The 21,258-nt window shown below is 40.5% G+C and overlaps 1 protein-coding gene across 7 annotated transcripts in view; it reads right to left on the reverse strand.

Annotated features, from left to right (window-relative positions):
• The window catches only part of RUNX1T1 (RUNX1 partner transcriptional co-repressor 1), a 117,069-nt gene that overhangs the window by 45,707 nt on the left and 50,104 nt on the right, over nucleotides 1-21,258 (reverse strand). For all 7 annotated transcript variants that reach the window (XM_069779650.1, XM_069779654.1, XM_069779656.1 and 4 more), the window contains 3 exons: nucleotides 6,911-7,048; nucleotides 2,908-3,149; nucleotides 1,071-1,160 (listed from right to left, as the gene is read on the reverse strand). In XM_069779650.1, the coding sequence (XP_069635751.1) occupies nucleotides 1,071-1,160; nucleotides 2,908-3,149; nucleotides 6,911-7,048 (470 nt within the window). The remainder of the gene's footprint in view (nucleotides 1-1,070; nucleotides 1,161-2,907; nucleotides 3,150-6,910; nucleotides 7,049-21,258) is intronic.

The following is a 21,258-nucleotide window of genomic DNA, read 5'->3' on the forward strand; positions in this document are numbered from 1 at the left end:
GAATATCAGACTTGATACAACTGTGAGTGCGAAGAGCATATTCAATTCCGAAAAGAAAGCATCTGGCAACGTACCAAGGTAACAGCTATAGTATCTGCATAGAGCCCATGTGACACAGCCAACCAAGAAGGAGAAAAACATGAAAGCAAACCCATTGAGTTTCATAGTGCTTCAGGACAACAGAGTAGCTAGGAACACTTACACACACTGACTAAAACAATGCAAAGCGTCCACCCACACAGTGACAATAGAAAAAAAATATGGGAACAATAAATACCTTATCTCTGGGAAAATTCATCTCCACAGCAAAACCAAAACAGAATACAACATGCTCTGAGAAGGCAACATGGGCTATTCAGAGATCACGGCAGTTCAGAGGAGGGTGTTACTGACAGGTGAGAGGCAGAATAACTTCCTGACTTCAAAGAAGATTTTGCTTCCCTGATTCCTATTTTGCACATCCTGTGTTATATTTTATTAATTGGCTTTGTGCATGAGATTTTATGTTTATTTTCTAATAAAAGGTGCATAAGCATAAATAAACCAGTGGACACAGTCACCAGCCTTCTTAAGACAGCACGTTTGTACGCGTGGCTGGGATCTGAAGAAATAATTAGTCTTGTCTTTGTATGGCAGAGTGTCACAATCTCACCATGTACTAATGATCAGCAGCACTTTAGAAAAGGGCTGGCAGCAGGAATTCCTGACATCCCCTTATTCTGACTCACGTGAAGTTTGCAAAACTCTAGCTTTTTGCAAGCACTTGGCATTATTATATTTATAACCAAGTCTCAAGACTTAGTTTGTAAAAGCTTCTATACCTACAAACTAAAAATATAAAACAAACGACAGTGGTCACAGAATTAGGGAACCAACAGTTCCTGTGAATAGCCAGAAATTATCCCCGAACCATACACTCAAATGCAGTTCCGTGCACTAATCTATGGAAAGAAGCCCTTAAACATTATTCATTTTCCTGACTCTCTTAAAAAGAAAAACTGTAACACACATCTGTGACCTAGCAACAATATGGTTTGAAATACTTTCCAGATCACTGAACTGTGCAATACCTTTAAAAATGGGATGACAAAAGGTCGCAGTGGGAAGTTAGTAGCTTCTTGCAGTTTGGAATGAAATTCTTCAATTGTCAAAGTAGAATTCTGTTGAGAAAAAAAATTCTGTCTTGGTGACAAAATAATGAAAACACTTAGCAAGAGAAACAGTAACCAAAGTACTCTGAAATTGCTTAATAACTCATTCTTGATATTGATAAGAGGATAAAGAAAAGCATGCTGCATATTAAATTATTACCTTATTAAAATACTCAAAGGAAACCACCAGCATCTCAGACATTCAGTGCCTGTTGCTTAGACTACAGTTTAAGCTCTCAGGTGCTAAGCATGGAAATGCTTTCACGTTTCAAACATCAGTAGAAGCTGCTTTTCTCAACATTTTTTTTTTATTTTCTATTGGAGCCTCTTGTAATTTTGTTCCCAGTGCAGAAGCAGTAATTAACATGCACGCACAAAAAATCACACCTTTTAAAGGCACATTCTTCATTGTTTGAGGAGGAAAACTGCACTTTGCCTCCTGTGCTCGCAAAGAGGATTGTTTACTATGTTCTAGGTTATGTAGGAAAGTCATTACTTTGCAGCTGAGGGCATAATCATGAAGACCACATGCTACACAGGGCTGACCATGGGACTAATGTGATATGTGGACATTCCTAAGGAAAAGATCCTAATATGCTCCTCAGAGCTCAGATGAAGGTAAAAATCAACTGTAATTAACAGTGGGCAAGCACTTGTGATCTGAAAATCAAGGGCGGGTAGATGGTCCCAAAGCTGTCTTTAGTTTCTTTACTAGTTCCCTTGCCACAGGGAACCATGTGACAAGCAAAACCACATTAAACAGGAATTTTGGATATGGAAGCAAATGGAGAGTAGGACTTACTGAAGTTACACTGCCTACATTAAACTTCCTTTTGACACAGACTCAAGTGAATGGGCACCCACTGCTGTCAAGTAGGGTTTTGTGAAGGTACAAGCGGAGGACACCTGAGCCCTAGTACTAAACACTGCTGGCAGTCTTTGCTCCAAATGAAGTCAATGGCAACTGCAGCTGCTCAGAACAGATGTAAATTAGAGCTCCACAACAGTGTTTTTCCTGGTACATCTAATTTTTGCTGAAGGAGATACATGGGAGAAAACAATGTCTGGCGGAGAGAGGAGTTTACTGGGAATAAAAAGAATCCTGGGCCAGATTCACAACAGTTTGCCTGTAAAATAGCAGCTCAACTTGACAGATGTAGGTAAGAAAAAGCTGAAATTTTCATTCAGCCATATAATCATGTAAAGATAACCTTGTAAATAAGGGGACTTAAGTAGCAGCAACGCACCATCAGATCCCTCGTTGGGTTAAATGAATACTAAGAAAAGGTTTTCCACTGCGTAACTGCAGTCCAAACATATATTCAGCTCATCCTTTTAACCAGTATTCTGTCACTCTATATGTAGGGCACTCTCCTTTTCCCAGCCAACTAAACTAGGCAAACCAAACCATATTCTACTACATTATATAATTCAAGGTATGTCTACATTAGGGCTGCTGCAAGTACAGAACGAAATCCCTTTCACACCATTACAGCATAATACTGCACTGGCAAAAAGAGTCAGGTCTGTATCTGGTTGGGAATAGCTGCCACTCATGGGAAGCTAGTCAAGTTACTCATGTTAGCTCCAGCAGCAAGAGCCAGCACTTTATTCTTGCATTTTTGGTATCGTTGAAGTATGATATATGCAGTGTATGTGACCCACTCTTTCATATAATAACCATGTCAAGCATAAAAGAGGGAACAGGAGAGAAAAATATCACAGTTATTATTATATCATTGGTTTTTTTGCTTACCACAAGTCCTAGCACAAGGGTACGCACTCTCTCCCCAATCTCTGGTGAAATGTCATTGCCAAACTGCTGTAAGGTTGTAAGAAATCTCTTCAGTTTGCTGAGTTGCCTAGCTCCACAAGCTGGCGGTAACTGCTGGTTAGCCAGAGAAGAGGAAGAGGAAGAGGATGGCCCATTGCTAAAGCCATTAGGAGGAGATGGAGCTCCATTTAACGCTGTTGGTGAATGGCTAGTGCCATTGGTTACTGAAAGAAAAAGAGAGAAGGGAGGATAAAACAGAGAGAGGGAGGAAGAGAGAGAGATGGGGGGGAGAAGACAGAAGGGAAAATCCATCAGCTTATGTTTTCTGCGCTTGACCTTAAAATTAATTAAGTTGCACAATCAAAGATAATTAGCCTTTTGACAGAGCAACACTCTGCAGTTCATATTTATTTCCCAGTAGCTGGTACTGAACGGTGTACGGATTGGAAGTAAAGGCAGCTGCCTCTCACACAGCCCCCTCAAAATGCTCCTGGACCTGAAAAGCATCATTTGAATACCAGCCTTTTGTCAGAGGATTTTTGAAAGAGAGAGAGGGAAACAGAGAAAGAAAGAGCATGAGTGCCATGTATGATTGAAGACAAAAAAAATTGCTCTTTGGGGTAGAAAAAAATGTGCAGACATATTTCACGAAGCCTCAGTTTATCTCTGAATATTTTTACTTGTGTTTTGTACACACAACTGACAGCTGTGTTTATAAAACAGGACTTTCACGTTTTAACCTTACACCACCCAATGAGAAGGTTACTTTTTCCGATACAGATTTCCTAGCTGCTAACATACGGAGCACACGAAGTTGTTTGTGCAGGTACAAATGGTGCCATGCTCACTGTGGCCTTAAGCCCTGCAGGTAGGGCATGAAGCTAAGACTTCAGAAGACTTCTCAGAGACCACGAGCAAATCACTCAGCTTTCGTGTGCCAATACCATATCTCTAAAAAGGCTAAGACAGAATTTCCCTCCTGTTGCAAGGCTGCTGTGAGAATAACTATCTAAAGTACTAAGTGTTCAAAATTTATGGCAACGAGATTCATGCAGACATACTGAAGACAACAACAGACAGTTTTTGGCAGCAATTTCAGTTTGATTCTTATCCACACTCCAGAAGAGAGCAGAGAATCAAACTGAGGACATCCTTTTCCACCCAGGTTACTTGGAACAGCAACAGTCAAACACACTCTGTTGAGGTTGTTTGAGTCTGACTCACCAAAATGACAGCGAATGGCAAGAAAAAGGATGGCTCCCTAGAAATACAAATGTACCAGTGCACTGTCAGGTTTGGGCACGCAGCACGCAACTGCACCCAGCAGTACCCGTGCTCAGCTGGCCATTGCCCTGGACAAATGTGTTGATTTCTTTTGGGGAAGTCACTCAGAACCCAGCCCAAAAAACAGCAAAAATCAGGAACTGGTCTACAATAAAAAATGCATAGGAGTATTAGCCTAAATTACTTCCTCTTTAAAAACATAACCATGGCGAGCTAGCAACTTGAAGAACTTTCAACGTTCCTTAATGACCGGCCTTCTCTGAAGCCAAACATCCCTTTCTCTTTGTCACTTTCTCCATCAGTCATCTTTACTTTTAGCCAGCAAGTCCTTTTTGAGGGTGGACACCTATTACTACGTTTAAATCACTACAATACTTTTGAAGGAGCCTTTGTCCCAGTGACTGAAGTGCCATTCTGGAGGTACTAAAGAAAAAGCTATCTGAATGGTTATATAGTTTCTCCTTGTTTTATCCTAGTTTGTGGTTGCCTATTCTAGCTGCGTGGGCTGGGGAGAACAGTAAGTGGAAAAAGCAGAAACAGAAAGAAGCTGGCTGCAGCAAGTTCAGCTCCACGTGCAGCTCCAAGCCATGCTCTCTGAGTGCTGCAGTACAGTGAGATATCCGAGTAAACAAATACATTGTGATTGCAAGGACCTTGCACAGCCAGAAGTCATCATACCATGAACTTAGTAAATGAGGATTGGGAAGAGTAAGAACATGTCCTGCTCTAGCTTGACACCACCCAACAACTCCATCACTAGTAAGGGGCTGCTCTAGGCAGAGACTCCTGGGACTATGATCAAGAAAGAACAGAAGAGCAGAGTTCATTACCTACGATAGATTAGATATGAGGAGGAGAAAGGCAGGTAACTTTTCTCCCACAATAAAAGAAATACAGAAACACTCCCCCAATGCAGCTTCTCTAATTTTGTTTTTTTTTAAATAGCCCACCCCATACTAATGATTTTATCTCTTTCTTTATAATGTCTGAATTTGCCAAATGGCAAAGATCTACGTCATTTCTAAAACAAAACCATGTTAATAATAGAACAGAATTTAGCATCTAAAATGTATGTCAAGAGTTTTTAATCATCTAAAGCAAAGAAAACAAGCATACTCTTGACCAGAAAGTAAGTATGATCTCCCTGGCCTACAGGCATTCCCACTGTACTAATAATAAATGTAATGGACACTCCAACAGAAGTGACTTGTTTACTGTACAACCTGGAACCACTAAGGCCAAACTCCAAAATCTGACAGAGTAAGAGGTAATAAAAATTAGACTTTTTTAGACTTTTAGTGTTCATATAAATAGTCCCAAAAATCCAGCCATGGTTCATACACCTTCCAAAGTGCTGAACCCAATCAAATAAACAAATATCTAGAAATCTTGTGAGTACACTGAGGATTCTAAGACTGATTAAAGAAGAACACTGTCCTATTCCTTTTATGATTGCCAAAGATTACTGTGAACTGTGCAAAGTGCATGACACTGGAAAGCTTAATCTGTAAGTGCCCCATCCTGCAAAAACCTAGAAACAATTTAACTTTAGACCAGAGCAGCTCCTAGGATGATTCAGGTGCTGGAGTTAAGCAAAACAGACAAATCTTTGCAGGATCAGGGTCACTGGGTTAAATTTGAGTTTGTGCAAATAGCTGGCACAAACCCTCCTCACTGTTTAAGTTTGATGTAAATCGTCAGAACAGTGTTCCCTGGGATAAGTAGTACAAAGGCCTCCAGCTGGCCTTCTGCATAGAGGTGAATTTTAAATAAGGCATTTAACAGACAGAAAGGGACTGAACAGACAAAGGCAAGACAAATAGAAGATGCTGCCTTCATTCTGTTTAGGCATATGTATTCTACTGTTCTAAAAATGTTTTATTTAAAATGTGAAATGTAAACACATTCTCATGTTTATACTATTACCAGGCAGTATAAGAGAGACCAAAAAATTTGCAGCTAAATCTTGGTACGAGAAATGTGGATCATTTCATGGCTGTGAAAGTAATAGTCCAGACAACATGCCAGATTGAAATCTCAGTTACACTGATACAAATGCAGAGCAATTCCATCAAGACTAGCAGAGTTTCTTGTGTGTTTACATCAATAAACTGGGACAGAGATGCAGCCCCAAGTGATTTAGAGAAGTAAAGTGGTCACAGACTGGAAATCTCCAGACAAAACAATAAAAGGCCTTCATTTTTAGTTTTACATCAACATTAACTAGACATTATATAGCACTTAAAGCAGAATTCTTCAGTCATAAGTGGGATGAAGATAAGTATTTTCTTTAAGAATTACCCCCACTTTAAAAACATAATCAAACAAAAGACCCGAAGTTTCTATACAAAAGGGAATGGAATCCTTTAACCAACAGAACGGCATGAAAGAGGAGAAGGTGGTTTTCCGTACTTCTCACGGAAGGACTGATCTGAGCATTAAGTACATGGGAAACCAGCGCTCGTTGTTCTTTGACACTGCTGCCAAGTTGTCAATGAAAGAAAAACACAACTCTGAGCCAAATGTCTTAATACCTTTAAGTTGCATTATGTTGTGATCTTAGTTTTGCTTAATTACTTTATTATAGTACAACCAAATGCTGCTCCCACCATGTCATGCAGGTTTCCCTTCACAGATTTTGGTTTCTTACATACAGAATAGAATGAATATGGAAGAAAAGGAAGAAAGTAAGTCTAATTACACGTTGTGGGCGTGAATGAACTGGTTCTTGGAGCTCCTTGGGTAGTGGGAGGAGGTGGCATGGTTGGAGGCGTCAGCCTGGATTGTGTCTTCACATCCACAGGTGAGTCTGGCATTGTGGAATGCTTCTCAGTGCGATCTGCAACACACACCACAGGAATACACCAGTTTATTTCCCCAAGCACACCCCCTCTGACAAAAACTAAAAAGCTAATGCAAGGAGTGAGCCATTTCAGCATCTGCCGTGAAAGATTACACCTGATTATCTACTCCTGGGTGCTCTTCCCAAATTACATCATCTAAACCTTACTTAAGAAGGTGTAACACAGATGGTAAGACTTCATTTGTAGCACTGCTGCATTATCTTTTGTTTTTATTTCTAGCATGTGCAGATGCCACCTCCCAAGCACTCCTGGAGCTGCAGTAGTGCCACCTCCCTTCAAGGCTCTCATGTTAGCCAGAAGGAAAAAATAGACGAAGACACAGGCATGTAATAAATCCCCTTATGACAGCTCTTCCAGAACTAAAACCTGAAGCTCTTTAGTACACGTGAGATAATGGGTGAGATATTGGTTGAAGCCAGCTCTCTTCACGTCTCTTTGTAACACCTGCTGCCCTCTCCATCACTTCTCTTTGTAATCATGGAGAGATACTTACATTAAATACTGTGAACCTTCTGGATCACTTTACCACCCTGCCCCTGGATATTCTTACATTCACCAGAAAAATAAACACAACATGCCAAAATGGTAAGTCAATTGTCACATGTACATACCACTGTTTTTAAAAAAGCATCTAAGTTTGCACCTTCACACATTAAGAACAACTTTACGTTCAAAACCTGCAAGGTAAGTAGAAATATACCTCCACAAGAAAAGAAAACTAACAAAAGGCAAAACCAGGCAGAAAACCTAACAGTTCTCTTGCAGCTGAAGACCTAAAGATGCAAGATATTTGATATAGAAGCTAAAGAAGTATCTTCTTTTTCCAACGTCTTTTTGGACACCTCTATGTTAAAATTTTTAAAAACCCACCCAAACCTTTATGTTTCATTTATCAAGAATGGGCAAATCATGACAACATTTACCAACTGAAAGCAAAATTAAGGCTTCCTTGCTCATGCCAGGAGCTTAGCGAGCCATCTTGAGTAAAGATGAGTAAGATCAAGTTTAGCTTTTAATGGGCATAAGTTAAATTCTTCCATCCCTTCTTTGGGGGGCCAGAGTTATCTATTTTATAGACTGTCCTACACAAGTCCTCCTGAGCAGCATTTTGCAACTATTTTGCAAAGCAAGTAAGTGTCGCTGCTAATAGGTGGGCATGTAAGCCTGTGGTTTTAATTCAAGCCAATAGCAAAGTCCATCACGTTCTATAAATTCTGTCACTCCACTTTGCAATGTGCTTTCCTTGTTCTTGCTAACAACATAGAGACTTCAACCAAAAGATTATATCTAAAATTTGCCCTGAGAGACACTAAGAGAAATTAAATGCAATGCACACATTTAACAAATGAAGTGTATGTTTAAAAGAGCCTCAAAACCACTTAATTATCATAGTTAAAAAAAAAACTAAAACCAAAACAAAAAAACAACCACAAAAAACCCACTAAAACACAAATACCACACAAAAATTAATGATGCATAATAGATACCAATCTTTAGCTGCCTGAAACTGAGGGAAACTGAGGAAGTATATCCCAGAAATGCAGTGTGTCAGGTACTGCAGTTATAGAAGCCATCTTCACCCTTTGTAGAAGTGCCTACAGATGATGTTTCAGTTCTCAGGGAAAGGGATTCATTTTATATAGACTTTAGAGACAAGTTTGAGGAAGATGAGCAGTGGAACAACCCCAGAACAGGATGAGAGGAATACAGATACAGTATTATAGGATCTGTAGTGTTGATCTCAGGTTAGTAAACCTCGGCTGTGTAGGTAACAGTATCCAAAATGATTAGCTTAAATATTAAGGCTGTTACACAGACAGGTAAGGTTTGATTTGCAAATCAAGCAACAGTAAATTATTACATGCTGGAAAACAAAAGCAAGTTTTTAAACATATTCTATACAGATTTCCTTTCCATACTGCCATACTAAAACAGTTAAATCTATATCTTCAATAAACCATTCATTTAATATAAAGAACTATGAAAACTCATCTTGAAATGTTAATTGCTTCCTTAATAGCCGAATTCATCTTGCACTCACCTCAACCAACCTCAGCAACAAGGGAATAAATAGCTTTCAGCTCATGTTGCAACAGAGGGAAAGAGGCACAGCAGTGAGCCCAAGCCCTCCTAAATAAAGGCAAATATTTCTGCCATGCCAAGAAAGGAGAGAGAAAGGGAGGCTTGCCAGAGCTGGTGGGGAGATAACAGTGGGAACTGCTGGTCCATCTGGTTTTCATTCTGCTAACACTCACACTGAACTGTTAAGGAAGGCAGTCCAGGTACACAGATTTGAAGCATGTGGGAGCGCAGACACAGGCACAGAGGAGATGGAGGTGGGTGGAAGAAAGAGTGAGAGAAATCGAACTCCTCTAGCAGTCTGCTGCTTGCAGCGAGCAGGCACAGCCTGTATCCTCCAATTCAGCTGTGGATAACTAAAAGCGATCCTGAGTCTGTAACCAACCACACAGCTCCCGCTCCCCTCCTTCGCTGCATTTCAAAGTTCAGGTCTGATCAGAAATGTGCTCAGATTGGAGGGGGGAGGCATTCCCCAAAAGCTGGCAATGTTTTGTTACTTAAATTGAACATGGTAGTGGGAAATAGTGTGTTGGTTTTGCACTCCAATTTCAGATTGCCATTCTACCGCGATCCAACTGGTTTTTACTCCCTCAAACGGTGTCTGCCACCTGGTTTGCAGCTCGCTGAAATTATCCACAGACTCCTGTACTTCTCATATCAATCTAATGACACTAGGCTTGATTTTCCTAATTACCTTTCTTTGGACCTCTCAGGGGTAAAAAAAACCCTCTACAGGCCACTTACCTTTGCTTAACCTCTCTTTCCCCCTTGCAAAGCCCTAAACCCCGCTCTGCTACTGTGTGGTGGCAGGCAGACAGATTTATCTCTGGTTGCTCATGAGCTCCCTAGCCCTGCCTTCTGTAAGGAGATACAAGGCTCCTTTCAAGCACACCTCAGAATGCTTCTAACTAGGGTACAAGATTATCTTGTCAGAGCAGAGACTCTCCTGGGGGCTGTTGGAGGGAAGAGCTCTTGAAGAAGCCCAATGCAAAACGCAAAACTCTTCCACGTGCTTGGAAGACACCACCACACCGCCCAGGAGAACAGCCTTTATATCCCACTTTTCCACCCTCTTTAATAGCAAAACTCCTGCAGGAGCCGTTCTGCTCTTACTGCTACTATTTACCTGTTTCTTGCCTCTACAGCTGGTTTCCCAGCCTCTGAGGGAGCTATGGGGCTGGGAGCACCTGCCTACAGCGGCTCTGCACTGCACCCACCGCTGTCCCACCACCCACAGCCCCAGAGAACCTCCGCAGCTCTGTTTTTTAAGAGGTAGATCTCTCATGGGATGGAGTGGTTATGGAGCACAAAGCAGAGCCACCACTGATAAAAGCGTTATCAGTTCTTGTGATCTGACCTCCCAAAGCTTGCAGTGTCTGATACTTAGCCTAGAACTCCAGCTTCTACAAATCATTCTTTATTTTTCTAATTAAAAAAAACAAACAAACAAACCCAACAACCAACACTTTTTACTCTAATTGTTGAAAAGCCGCCTGATGATATGAAAGCTAAAGGCAAAATGGTATATAAATCGTATTCACGAGCCAAGTTTCCCCTAAACCATGTTATTCCATGAGGGCTTTTATCTATAAACATTTTTCATACAAACTCTTAGTCGATACTCTGCTGTCCATACATTCAGAGGTGATGAAGGTTTGGGAGGGGAAGAAAGAATCCCTCAAGAGGAAAAACTGTTTTTTACATGTGAAAACCTCCCTGTGTAAGATTTCATTTATATTTGCTCCAGTTTTATAATACAGGAGCATATACATTGAACTTTGCCTGAAATGTGGAAGAACTTTAAGGAAAGCTGTGTCTTAAAATGGCTTAATTTCTTGAATTCAAAAACATTTTTATGCTTTCATATCAAACCAAACTCCGCATTTTCAAAGCTAGTTCTGATTTTTTTTTTTTCCCTGTTGGACTCTGACATTTCAAACAATAATCCTGAATTAGCAGGGACACACCAGAATGTTTCATACAGGCAGTATCCCACAGCATCACCCATTTCAGAGGACAGACTATGTATACAGAGAGAGTAACTTCTTTCAGGTGCAAAGATTTCTTCCACCGAACCCCTCTAAACAGGGACGGACTTCCACTCCTTAGCCCAGTTCGGATCAAATGGGGCTGACACCAGGGGTCCTCCAAACGGGAGGGAAAAGGAGACATCTGCAATTCATTCTGCAGTGTTTGCTGCAATCAATTCAGGATGGAGATAAGATGGTGAAATAGTGGTCTAGTCCTAATCCATACACACAACCCTCTGGTGCAGTGAGAGACTTAGAATAAATTCAGAAAATATGTTTCAAGTATGCAGAGATCTACTGCATTTGCTTTGGATTATAATTTTTTATTTAAAAAAAAACAAACCCAAACATTTCGAAATATACATTCCTGAATCTCTTTTACAGCATAGAGTGAAGAACTATCATTTTACCACAGAAGTATTTTGCTCCATTTTAAATTAAAGAATGCTGTAAAACCAACTTTAAATTATGATACTTCTTCTGTGGATTTCCTGGTTCATGAAACTATACTGTTCTTGTCATTCATTCAGTTTTTATGGTAGGAGTTATTTTTATCACTATATTTAGCTGTTAGGTGAACACTGATATTTACCGTAAGCACAGCCAGCTTCTGAAGACAAACAGGGAAGAGAAAGTAAAATGTGCAGGAGCAGGGGCAAACAGAGATGTGCATGTATTCAAACTGATTTACTTTACTTCCTGTACCCTAAAAGATTTAGTCCATTTTTAAAACAAGGCCGTCTTTCATATATGGCAACATTTCAGCTCATGTGGCACCCTTCCAAGTCTAACGCATCAAGGAAAGCTGATGTATGGAACAAAATATGGAATATATAAATACTTTACTGATACCATTTCAATAGCCAATTCAATGTCAAGCATTTCTAGGAGTGGTGTGTTTTCAATTTCCTTTTTTAAATGAAAAAAAGTATGGTATAATACGCTGTGGCATTTATTTTACTTTTAGTTAGTGCAAACAGTTCCAGATGTATATTCAGGCATGAAAAATTCTTAAAAGACGTTCTATATTGATTGTACAGTACTTACTACTTCTGTGCCAACATGTTTAAAATAAAAATAAAAACTGCCAAATTAAAAGAGCCCATTGTCTTGTTTCCTTTAAACTCACAGAAAGAACAAACCCTGCATATGACACATGGGATTAGAATGTGCCTCCACCACCCAAATTATATTAATTGAGACCTAAATCTGTGGGATTTAATACTGATGATGGTTACCTAGATGGCACTGGACTAATTTTGATTATTTTGAGAGGGATAGCATGGAATTTGCCAGCAGGTAACTACAGGTTGTGAGTCACAGTAGTGACAAAGTAGGAGACAGAAAACCCCAAGTCCACCTAAGCGGATAAATTACATAGCTCTTTCATCCATAATGCTATCACGCTACAGTCAGTAAAGAACCTTCCCTCCCTCGGACCCGGCCAAGCCACGCAGCACTGTTACGAGGCAGTGTTTGTGGAGACCCACAACTCCTGACCCTCAGACCTGCCACTACGCAGAGCAGGACAACATTACAAGGTATCATCTTCCCTGGCTGAAAAGGACTCATTCAAGAATGCATGGTATAAGCCTGATATATATGGTAAAGCCTACCCATCCCAGACACTGCACACCTGGGGAAATCTGGAAGTCCTAAGATGCAGCCATAAAACACAACATTTGGACGACATCGCTGCAGACCCTCTCCCAGCCAAGCATGCCTGGGACTTGTTTGTGACCGGTCGAGTCTTCATTCCATTCGTCTCTTGGCCCTTTTCACTTTTTCTTAATGAATAAACAAGGACCTAAACACAATAGATGTTTTTGTGCTACAAACAGCTGATCGGGCATAATACAGACATAACTTTCTGTCAGCACCAGATGCAGTCATGTTATTGGCCTAGAAATAAAACATCACCCAGTTTCCAGCTCCCCAGTGGAGAACTTTTACTCCCTAGGTGATCTGCAGAAGGGCAGTATCAGAAAGCAGCTCAGACAGTCAGACTCCGTCTTTTGTCACAAAACATTACCCCTGCAAGCTTTATCCACCAGGAATGAGAATGCATGTGGGGCGAGAGATGAACATGCACAGCAAAGTTTTCAGGACGATGTAACGTTTCACTGCCCCTTTAGCATGCCAGGTATGAAGCTCACATACTGAAGACGACCCTTTTGCAAGAGCAGTGTCACAACTTCACTACATGATCTTGGTTCTCCTCTGCTCACAGAGTTGAACATTTCGTATCACCAGCTATTCTGCAGAATAAATGAAAGCACACTCAGTTTACCCATTTCTTCTTACTCAATATGCAGGAGCTAGAATTTCTGCATCCTGGGAGTTTGCTGAAGTTATCTCAGGCCAAGTTATCAGAGCTTTCCTCAGGTGTACTAGAAAATAGCCTTGAGAATAATGCAATCTCCATTCTGTCTCCCAAAAGCTGAATGGGATTTTTGTGCTACTGACGCCCAGTTTTGGTAGGAAGAGTTTGTGGATGATGTAAAGTAGGTGAATGATGGACAATGCTTTGGATCATGTTCTTCATCCATAACACTACCTTGACTGGTCCTACCGTCATGACAACGAACCAAAAACACAGAAGCACTCTCTTTCGTTTCAGTTCTCTAGGGTGAGAGGTTCTGACTGCCCCACGCTCGTGGCTTAGCAGCTGAAGGCCAGATAGTTACAGCAATGCATGAGTTCAGTCTCAGAGTTGAGACAAAAATGTTATGGCTTGGCTTTGCTTGGACATATTATTTTCTCCTGAAAGAAATAAATTTGTCTTACCATGTAATTTCATTTTTAAAGGGAAAAAAAGTAGAAAAATAATCTTCTTCCTCTCATTTAACAATCTGACATGTTTTGGCAGTTTCAAAACTATCATAAATTCACTTTCAGTATTTAATAATTAAAAACTTACTCCTGTCAGAATTGCATCTTTTTTAAAATGCCTTTTTTCTCCTTTCCCTTCCTGGCTTTGCAAATTTTACCATGTAAAATCGCTTGAACGTACAAAGGAATGCAGGGAAGAAGAATACATTCTAAATCTAGATCTACTACCACCATAACGGTTTATGAAATACTTTAGCAAGAACAGACAAGCAAAATAAGGGCCAAATTGTGGCAGCTGCCCTAAGTTTCCATAAGCCCCCAGAAAATAAAGTCTACAAGTTCCCTTGTCATGGCTGAATACATACCCCTTGGCCTGCAACGAAGCCGAAGACAATGCGGATTTATTCTAAATATCCCACCAAGCATCATGAAAATGCCTCTATGCATGCATAACTAATGCAGTTAATAAGCAAATAGTCCCACAATCATTATCGAAATACTACTTTCCTGCTTGCATTGTTTCCTGGATCTTTTCTACTTCGTTTTGTTGACAAGCTACCAAACCAAGAACTGTGTGTTTTAGGTGGTTGTCTTTCACATCACAGGAACTATTATTGCTATTCCAAAACCAGCTCACTGAATGTTGAGGCCTGAGTGAAGTGAAGAAGAGGTGCCCACCGCCTCCAGCATGAAGAACTGAAGAACAATCAGAGCAACTGCTGGCCAAACCTAGTCCCTGGTCTACCCTACAAGTTACGGTGGTGACGACCCCTCCATTAGCAATCATTCCCTTCACTTTCTCCTATATTTAGAGGAACCACCTGGGTGTTTTTGGATGCAGCTTCCCAAAGGCTCCCCGACCAGTAATTCGTTTCCTTTTTGTACCACCTTCTCTAGAAGACCTACCCTTGTCAGGATCACATGTTATTTGACAAACTACAAAAGAAGTTAGACTGATATCTAAGAAACTCAGATGGCATCAGCATCAAATTGGTATTATTTGTATGCGCTTACATACACATCTGCACATAGTACATGGTATTATTTGTATGCTTTTACATACACAACCACACATAGCACACATCCTTCCCACCAGAAAGAAGAACATTTTCTCTCCCAACACCAATTAAAATTTCCAAACTTGCTCTCCAGAAGCATATTTATGTTTTTAATCCAAAGTTTGTATGGTCCTAAATTAACAGTAAGTAAGTTTCTTATGCACAGCTAAAAGTCTGAAGCAAAATAAATATGAACTCCTTTATTTTTAATGCGCTTACACAAAGTGTAAAGCATACCTGTACCCATTTTAGAAAAGTCCTAAGAGAGTACTGATACCAGTATTCCATTATATTTAACTAGAACTGAAGTCTCCAATACAGACTAGATAAAATAACCTAAAATACCTTTAGATTCAGGGCAAATTCAGATATTAAATTACTCTGCCAGCAAAAAAGTTATTACGGCTGTACTTTTATAAGGCATCGCTTATATTTATAAAACATGCCAGAAGTCCTTTAGGCTCAAAAAATATCAAACATGGGTGAAGGAGGTGATATTTTCCACGGTTATACATCTGAAAAGACGACATAGGGCCTAGCGACAAGGTAATGGATATACATCTAGCTTTGCTCAATTGAAACAGTGGAATTCGTCACAGACAAGTCAAGATCCTCTCAGGTGTGGAGTGGTGTTGGCCAGCCTGGGACAGACTGCCCCTCACCTCATGGATCAAGCTCCCCAATCCCCGCTCTGTCAGACTGCGCCATTTTACCCATCCAAGAACCCAATTCCCCCCAATGATATTTCAAGCGATACAAACTCTGCTCTGTTAGGCCAGATGCGCAGGCCTGGGGAGCACGACCCTACCCATCAGACAGAAAGCATGGACAGCCAAATTCCCTCTCCAGCAAGTACCAGTCCACTCTGAGGAGAGCTGCTGATTTCTGCCATTTAACACAGACAGTTAAAATAGCACGCCAGACTCCCCATATAATCAGTGAAAAGAAGGGTTAGAGCCTCTAATTTATTAATTCCTAAGGCTGCTGAGTCAGTGGGTATAAATATTCCCGTGTAGATCTAGGTCCTTTGCCTCATGAGAACCAGAGGCATTCAGGCTGCTCCAGCAGCGTGGCTGCTGTACACGAGATTCGGTGATCCTCAGCTGCCAGGCGTACTAACTCCTTGGTTTCTACTCAGCCAGCGAAGACGGGTGTTAATGCCCCAATCAAAAATGTCTAATGAAACATATTTCCCCCAGAAACCCTCGCTCAGGTACTGCCACAACCAGCGACAGAAAAGTGAAACTATAGGCTTTTCCCCTATCTCAGTATTAGGCACTGACAATCTCCAAGTAGTGCAATTTATTACCCTAATCAGTACTTCGGCGTTTGTGGAAACACACACTCTGGAAGACTATCATTTCACATCATCAGATGATGCCATTAAAGACATCTTGTGTTTACATGACTGACTGTCTAGACAGAGTGTGAGAAAATACTCATTATTAGTTACAAGTCAGCTCCTCCTCGATGCTGCATGTCACACCAACTGTCTTTTATTTTGGGCACTGGATCGCACCTGAAAGCAGCAGTGGGGAGGTGGGAGGGGAAAACAGAGTCTCAGAAACTTCACACGAAATTAAGAACCTCCGTCTCAAATACTTTATTAGATGAGGTCATAGTACTTATTGACAAATAAGCTCACAAGCAAAACAAATGTTACCATTAGCAAAAACAAAAGCATATTTCAAATCGTCTGGCCTAATATCTCACATGCATACCTAAATGTTAATACAAAACGATATAAGCATATAAAGGAAGAGGGAAAGGAAGAAACTTGTGTATGTCATGTAAAACCAGACTAACAAATGTAAAACTAGATTAAACCCCCTTCTGAAGCCAGAGAATTCACACAAATTCACATTGGCACAGAAATCAGGTGATCTCACCCAGGAAGAAAGGTGCTGGGTTGGCCTTGCAAACCCCAACCCCAGAAAAACTCAGCAATATGTGCTTAACTATAGATACTGAAAACAGCTGTAGGTAAACTAATGAGACCATTCACAGGCCATACAACTACATGCAACGTTTCTAGACCTTAAAGCATCACAGCAGTCTTAGTCTTGGACAATAAAACTTAAAACTTCCTTTTTAAAGTATCTTCCCTTTGTTTTGAATTTTAAATATCAGACCTCAACAACAAAAAAAGTCATACAGCTGAAGCCTGAATTGGAAAAAAAATCAGTAATTATTACAGAATCCACAGCAAATATAAGCAAAATATTAAAAACAATTTCAGGTATCATAGCATTGCCATGCTTGACAGTTGTACAAAACGTTCTTCATTTCATGCCCAGTAGATTCAAATTAGATGTATTCTTTTTTTCCCCAACAAATACATACAAAAAGGTTTTTATATCTATAGAAACTCATTTTCATCAAGCCAGCTAAACCCACTACTCCAACACAGCAATTTAATATTGACCTTTGTGGATCAGTGCAGCTTCCACAATCTCCATTTACTTCTACATACGTGCACATATGTGTGCACATGCGTATATGCGCATGTGCACTTATACACATATTTAATCAAGTTTTACTTACTTGATTTTGTATATAAAAAAACTTACTGCGTGGGTTTTTTTTGTTTCTGGTTTTGGTTTTTTTACATTCTGCTTTAGAAAATTGTAAGAAATAGTCTTCAATTACACTGAAGGGAGTGTTAAATGGAGGGGAAACTGCAGGGCGAGAAGTCAGACACCAAAGAGAACCCACTCAATGCTAGAAGTGCAAGAGAAATATTGACAAAGTAAAGAAGTCTGATGCATTTGAACTCTGAATGTTTGATGTGGATGCACTTAACCCTTAGTGATATGGTAAGTTTTCTTGTACATGAAAAGAATCTTACGAAAAGCAGATTTAACTCTCTCCGTGCTATGGAAACACCCTACATTTGGCTTTGAGTCTACCTGGATATATGCATTTTGCTTCACTGAGAACTGGATTAACCAGAAGAGGAGCCATTTTTTGTGAGAAAGGGAAGAATATTCAACAGGAGGGAAGAAACTCCGCGTCGGGGCAGAGGGTGGTCGAGAGGGCAGCGGGGCCAGCCGCTTCCCATGGGCTGACCGGGGCCCCAGGGTGCACCTTCAGCGGCGGCTGGGCACACGCACTGGGGTCTCCGATAAAAGGCTACAGGACGAGAAACACCGGCCGGCTGGGAGCATGCCGAGGGCGCGGAGAACAGTCGCTGGAAATTTTTCCCGGTGACTGCTGACCACGAGAGGGAGCCGATATTGTGCCGCAGCCCAGGGAAGAACTCCCTTTCCCTGCAGAAAAGTCACAAGAAATGACAAGGTACTCGGAAAGTCAAAGGGAGATGCTTTAAGGAAAGTCCCTTCCAGTATCAAAAGTTAACCTCAGCCGTGCGATGTAGGAAGGAAAGCTTATGATACTGTGTATGAGTACATCGTATATACTATTCTGTTTCCACATCACCAAACATAACAACAAGTATTTCACTCTAGATTTTGACTATAAACTTTTCTTCCTCAAAAGAATAACTAGGCAGTACTGGCTGCAACAGAAGACCATTTCCAGTGCCTCCTACTGTCACCTATCTACCCCAGCCAAACAAGTCAGATGTTTCCCGTGCCCGTGCCCCCCCCAAACTTAAACCTCCCCCCACCACCTTGTCCTGGTTGGGAGATGGCTTTCTATATGAAATACTCCAAAAGCGGAACTGCAGCAGGCAGCACATCAGACAGCAGCATGCCTACAATCGCACACTATATGCAGTCACAGGAGCCCAGATCGTGCTCACACAACTACAGCCATGTGATGATACATGAATTTGAAAATACCCCACCAAATTTAACAACATGTCTGTTTTGCACCAAAACACAGAGAACCAAACAAAAATTGGTATTTTCTTCACATCTATAAACAGTCAGAGAGCTCAAATGGCAAGCAGGGCAGAAATAAAGGGAAAAAAAATACTAGGACGGCTCACACGGATCTTTATAAACATCCTTCTGGCACCACATACGTTTAAGAAAGCTAAATCCCAACAGCAGAGACAGTTCAAGAGCATAGAGAGATTGTGACTGCACTGGGATGTCCTGTGAGGATGTGTTTCGTTATGGTCTTCACTTGGAAGAGAAGATGTAAAACACATCAGTAGTTGTCCGGTAGGCTTTAAACTGCTCAGATATGAAGAAATAAAGAACTGCTGAACTGCAACAACTACCCAAGGCAAATTCTGAAATTCTGAAAGGAAAATTTAAAAAAGGGAAAACAGGAGTACCTGGATGAAATACTAAACAGTTAACAAGAATAATTGTCCCCAAATGAGTTCCTATCCATTATCTTTTTCGTAATTATTGCAACAGAGCAAGCAGCTTCAGTAACTGTGCATACAAATGACCTATTAGAAACTTAACAGGTCATTTCCAAAGGTGATTATGAGCCCTGACTTACAGAGCTACTGGGTTTTGCACATAATTCTGTTCAATGCCAACAATCTGCACAAAATTAAGATAAAATGTGTTTCCACAAGACTAAGTGGAAATAAACTTCCAGAAACTAAGACCATCGCTTCAGAAGGTATGAGGTGGTGAACACTGATGAATCAAATGCAGTCATTTTCGTAACTGAAATGCTCAAAAATCTGCTTTTGCCTCTGCTCTGGTGTCAGGAGAATGGAAAGAAAAAGGCAGTAATTATATGTTAGAGCTCTTACAATGCCACATGCTATAATTAAATGATGATGAGTGTAACAGCAAAAAGTCTAAGGTTAGGTAGAAGGGATAAAAAGCATAGTAGGTTATCAGAATGGACATTTGCTATAGATCACTATGAACAGTAGAAACATGTGGGTAGTTAAAGATACCTCAACCAACTCTTTAAAGGAGCTCTTGCAACAAGAGGATGCTCTTCATCACAACGGTCCTTATTGACCCTGTTTCTTAACAGGTGGCTGTTTGCGCTTTCATTGTAAGTGAACATGCAACAGGTTTTGTATTAGAAAATATCAGAAAATTATTCAGAACCAACATTTAAGGAGAGCAATAAAGAACAGGAGCATAGACGTGCAGCTTCCTCAGTTGCTGAGGTTGTTAAGAAACAGTAGGAGACACAGAAACAGATCCTGGCACTCCCACTGTGAATGGCTTGGGCACGTTGTAAAGAAGTTAAATGAGCAAAACCAGAATAGGTTCACTTAAAATGCGCTGGGGAAAAAAGGTAAACGCAAGCATACCAAGCTACACTAACCAGAGGAAACAAAAGAAATACCAGATTTCATTCATATCAAATAGATAAATGAGAAAACAAAACTATAGGAATCTTTAATCTTAATTGAAATTGAACAAAAATTCTGATAACTAACAAATAGCTTGGATATTGGCATAGCTTGGGTTCAAATCTGTCTCAACGGCTGAGAAAGAAATGGGTGAGGGGGGACACCAAACTTGGACAAAACCCCCCTGATCCTGGAAACGTGTGTGTGATTTTTTACAGGAAGGAATGAAACAGAAAATGGTATTCCGATACTGATTGTTATTCCCTCACTTTCCCTTCTAGCACAAAGAGAGAGAAAAGAAGAGGTAAAACAAACACTCCAAGGTACTGTTACACCATTCAGTCAGGCCTGGGATCTCAGGAGCCTTTCAACATACCTTCCTTTCTTCCAGCGACCCCAAACCCTGACAAGAATGGGGACAAGAAACTGTACGACCTTCTTGGTTCTGCAGGGAGCCAGCAGCCTTCTCATTTATTACTCAGCCATGTCTTCTTCTGTTTCTTTTTCTTATTGTTTAAAATAATCTACCTTTCTCTTTTTTTTACCATCTCAAATGTAGACTTTAAACACATGCTCTGCCTCATGTTATGTCATACTGGAACACCTCCTGGAAACACTGAACTTCACTTGTGATTATTTATCTCAAAGCTTTGTTTTCTTTTAAACTGCGTGTATTTCTTTGCACTGTATCTGTGGATAGCTAAACTCCCAAGTCTTCAACCTGCCATCTCAAAGAAGCTGATGCAAAAGAGTCCAAGTAGAGTTTACTGTTGGTCTGTAATGAGAGTAAAATTATAAATCTCTGTATTGAAAGCCAGCTGCTTCATTCTTAACTCTGATCCCCCTCCTTTTCTTTTGCATTCTAGCTAGCATACAGCTGTAATAAATATGGCTCTTCTCACAAGCCGTGCAGATGTTAACAGTTCTGTAGGACATCAAGAAAC

The sequence above is a fragment of the Haliaeetus albicilla genome, chromosome 3, assembly GCF_947461875.1.
Source record: "Haliaeetus albicilla chromosome 3, bHalAlb1.1, whole genome shotgun sequence".
Lineage (NCBI taxonomy): Eukaryota > Metazoa > Chordata > Aves > Accipitriformes > Accipitridae > Haliaeetus > Haliaeetus albicilla.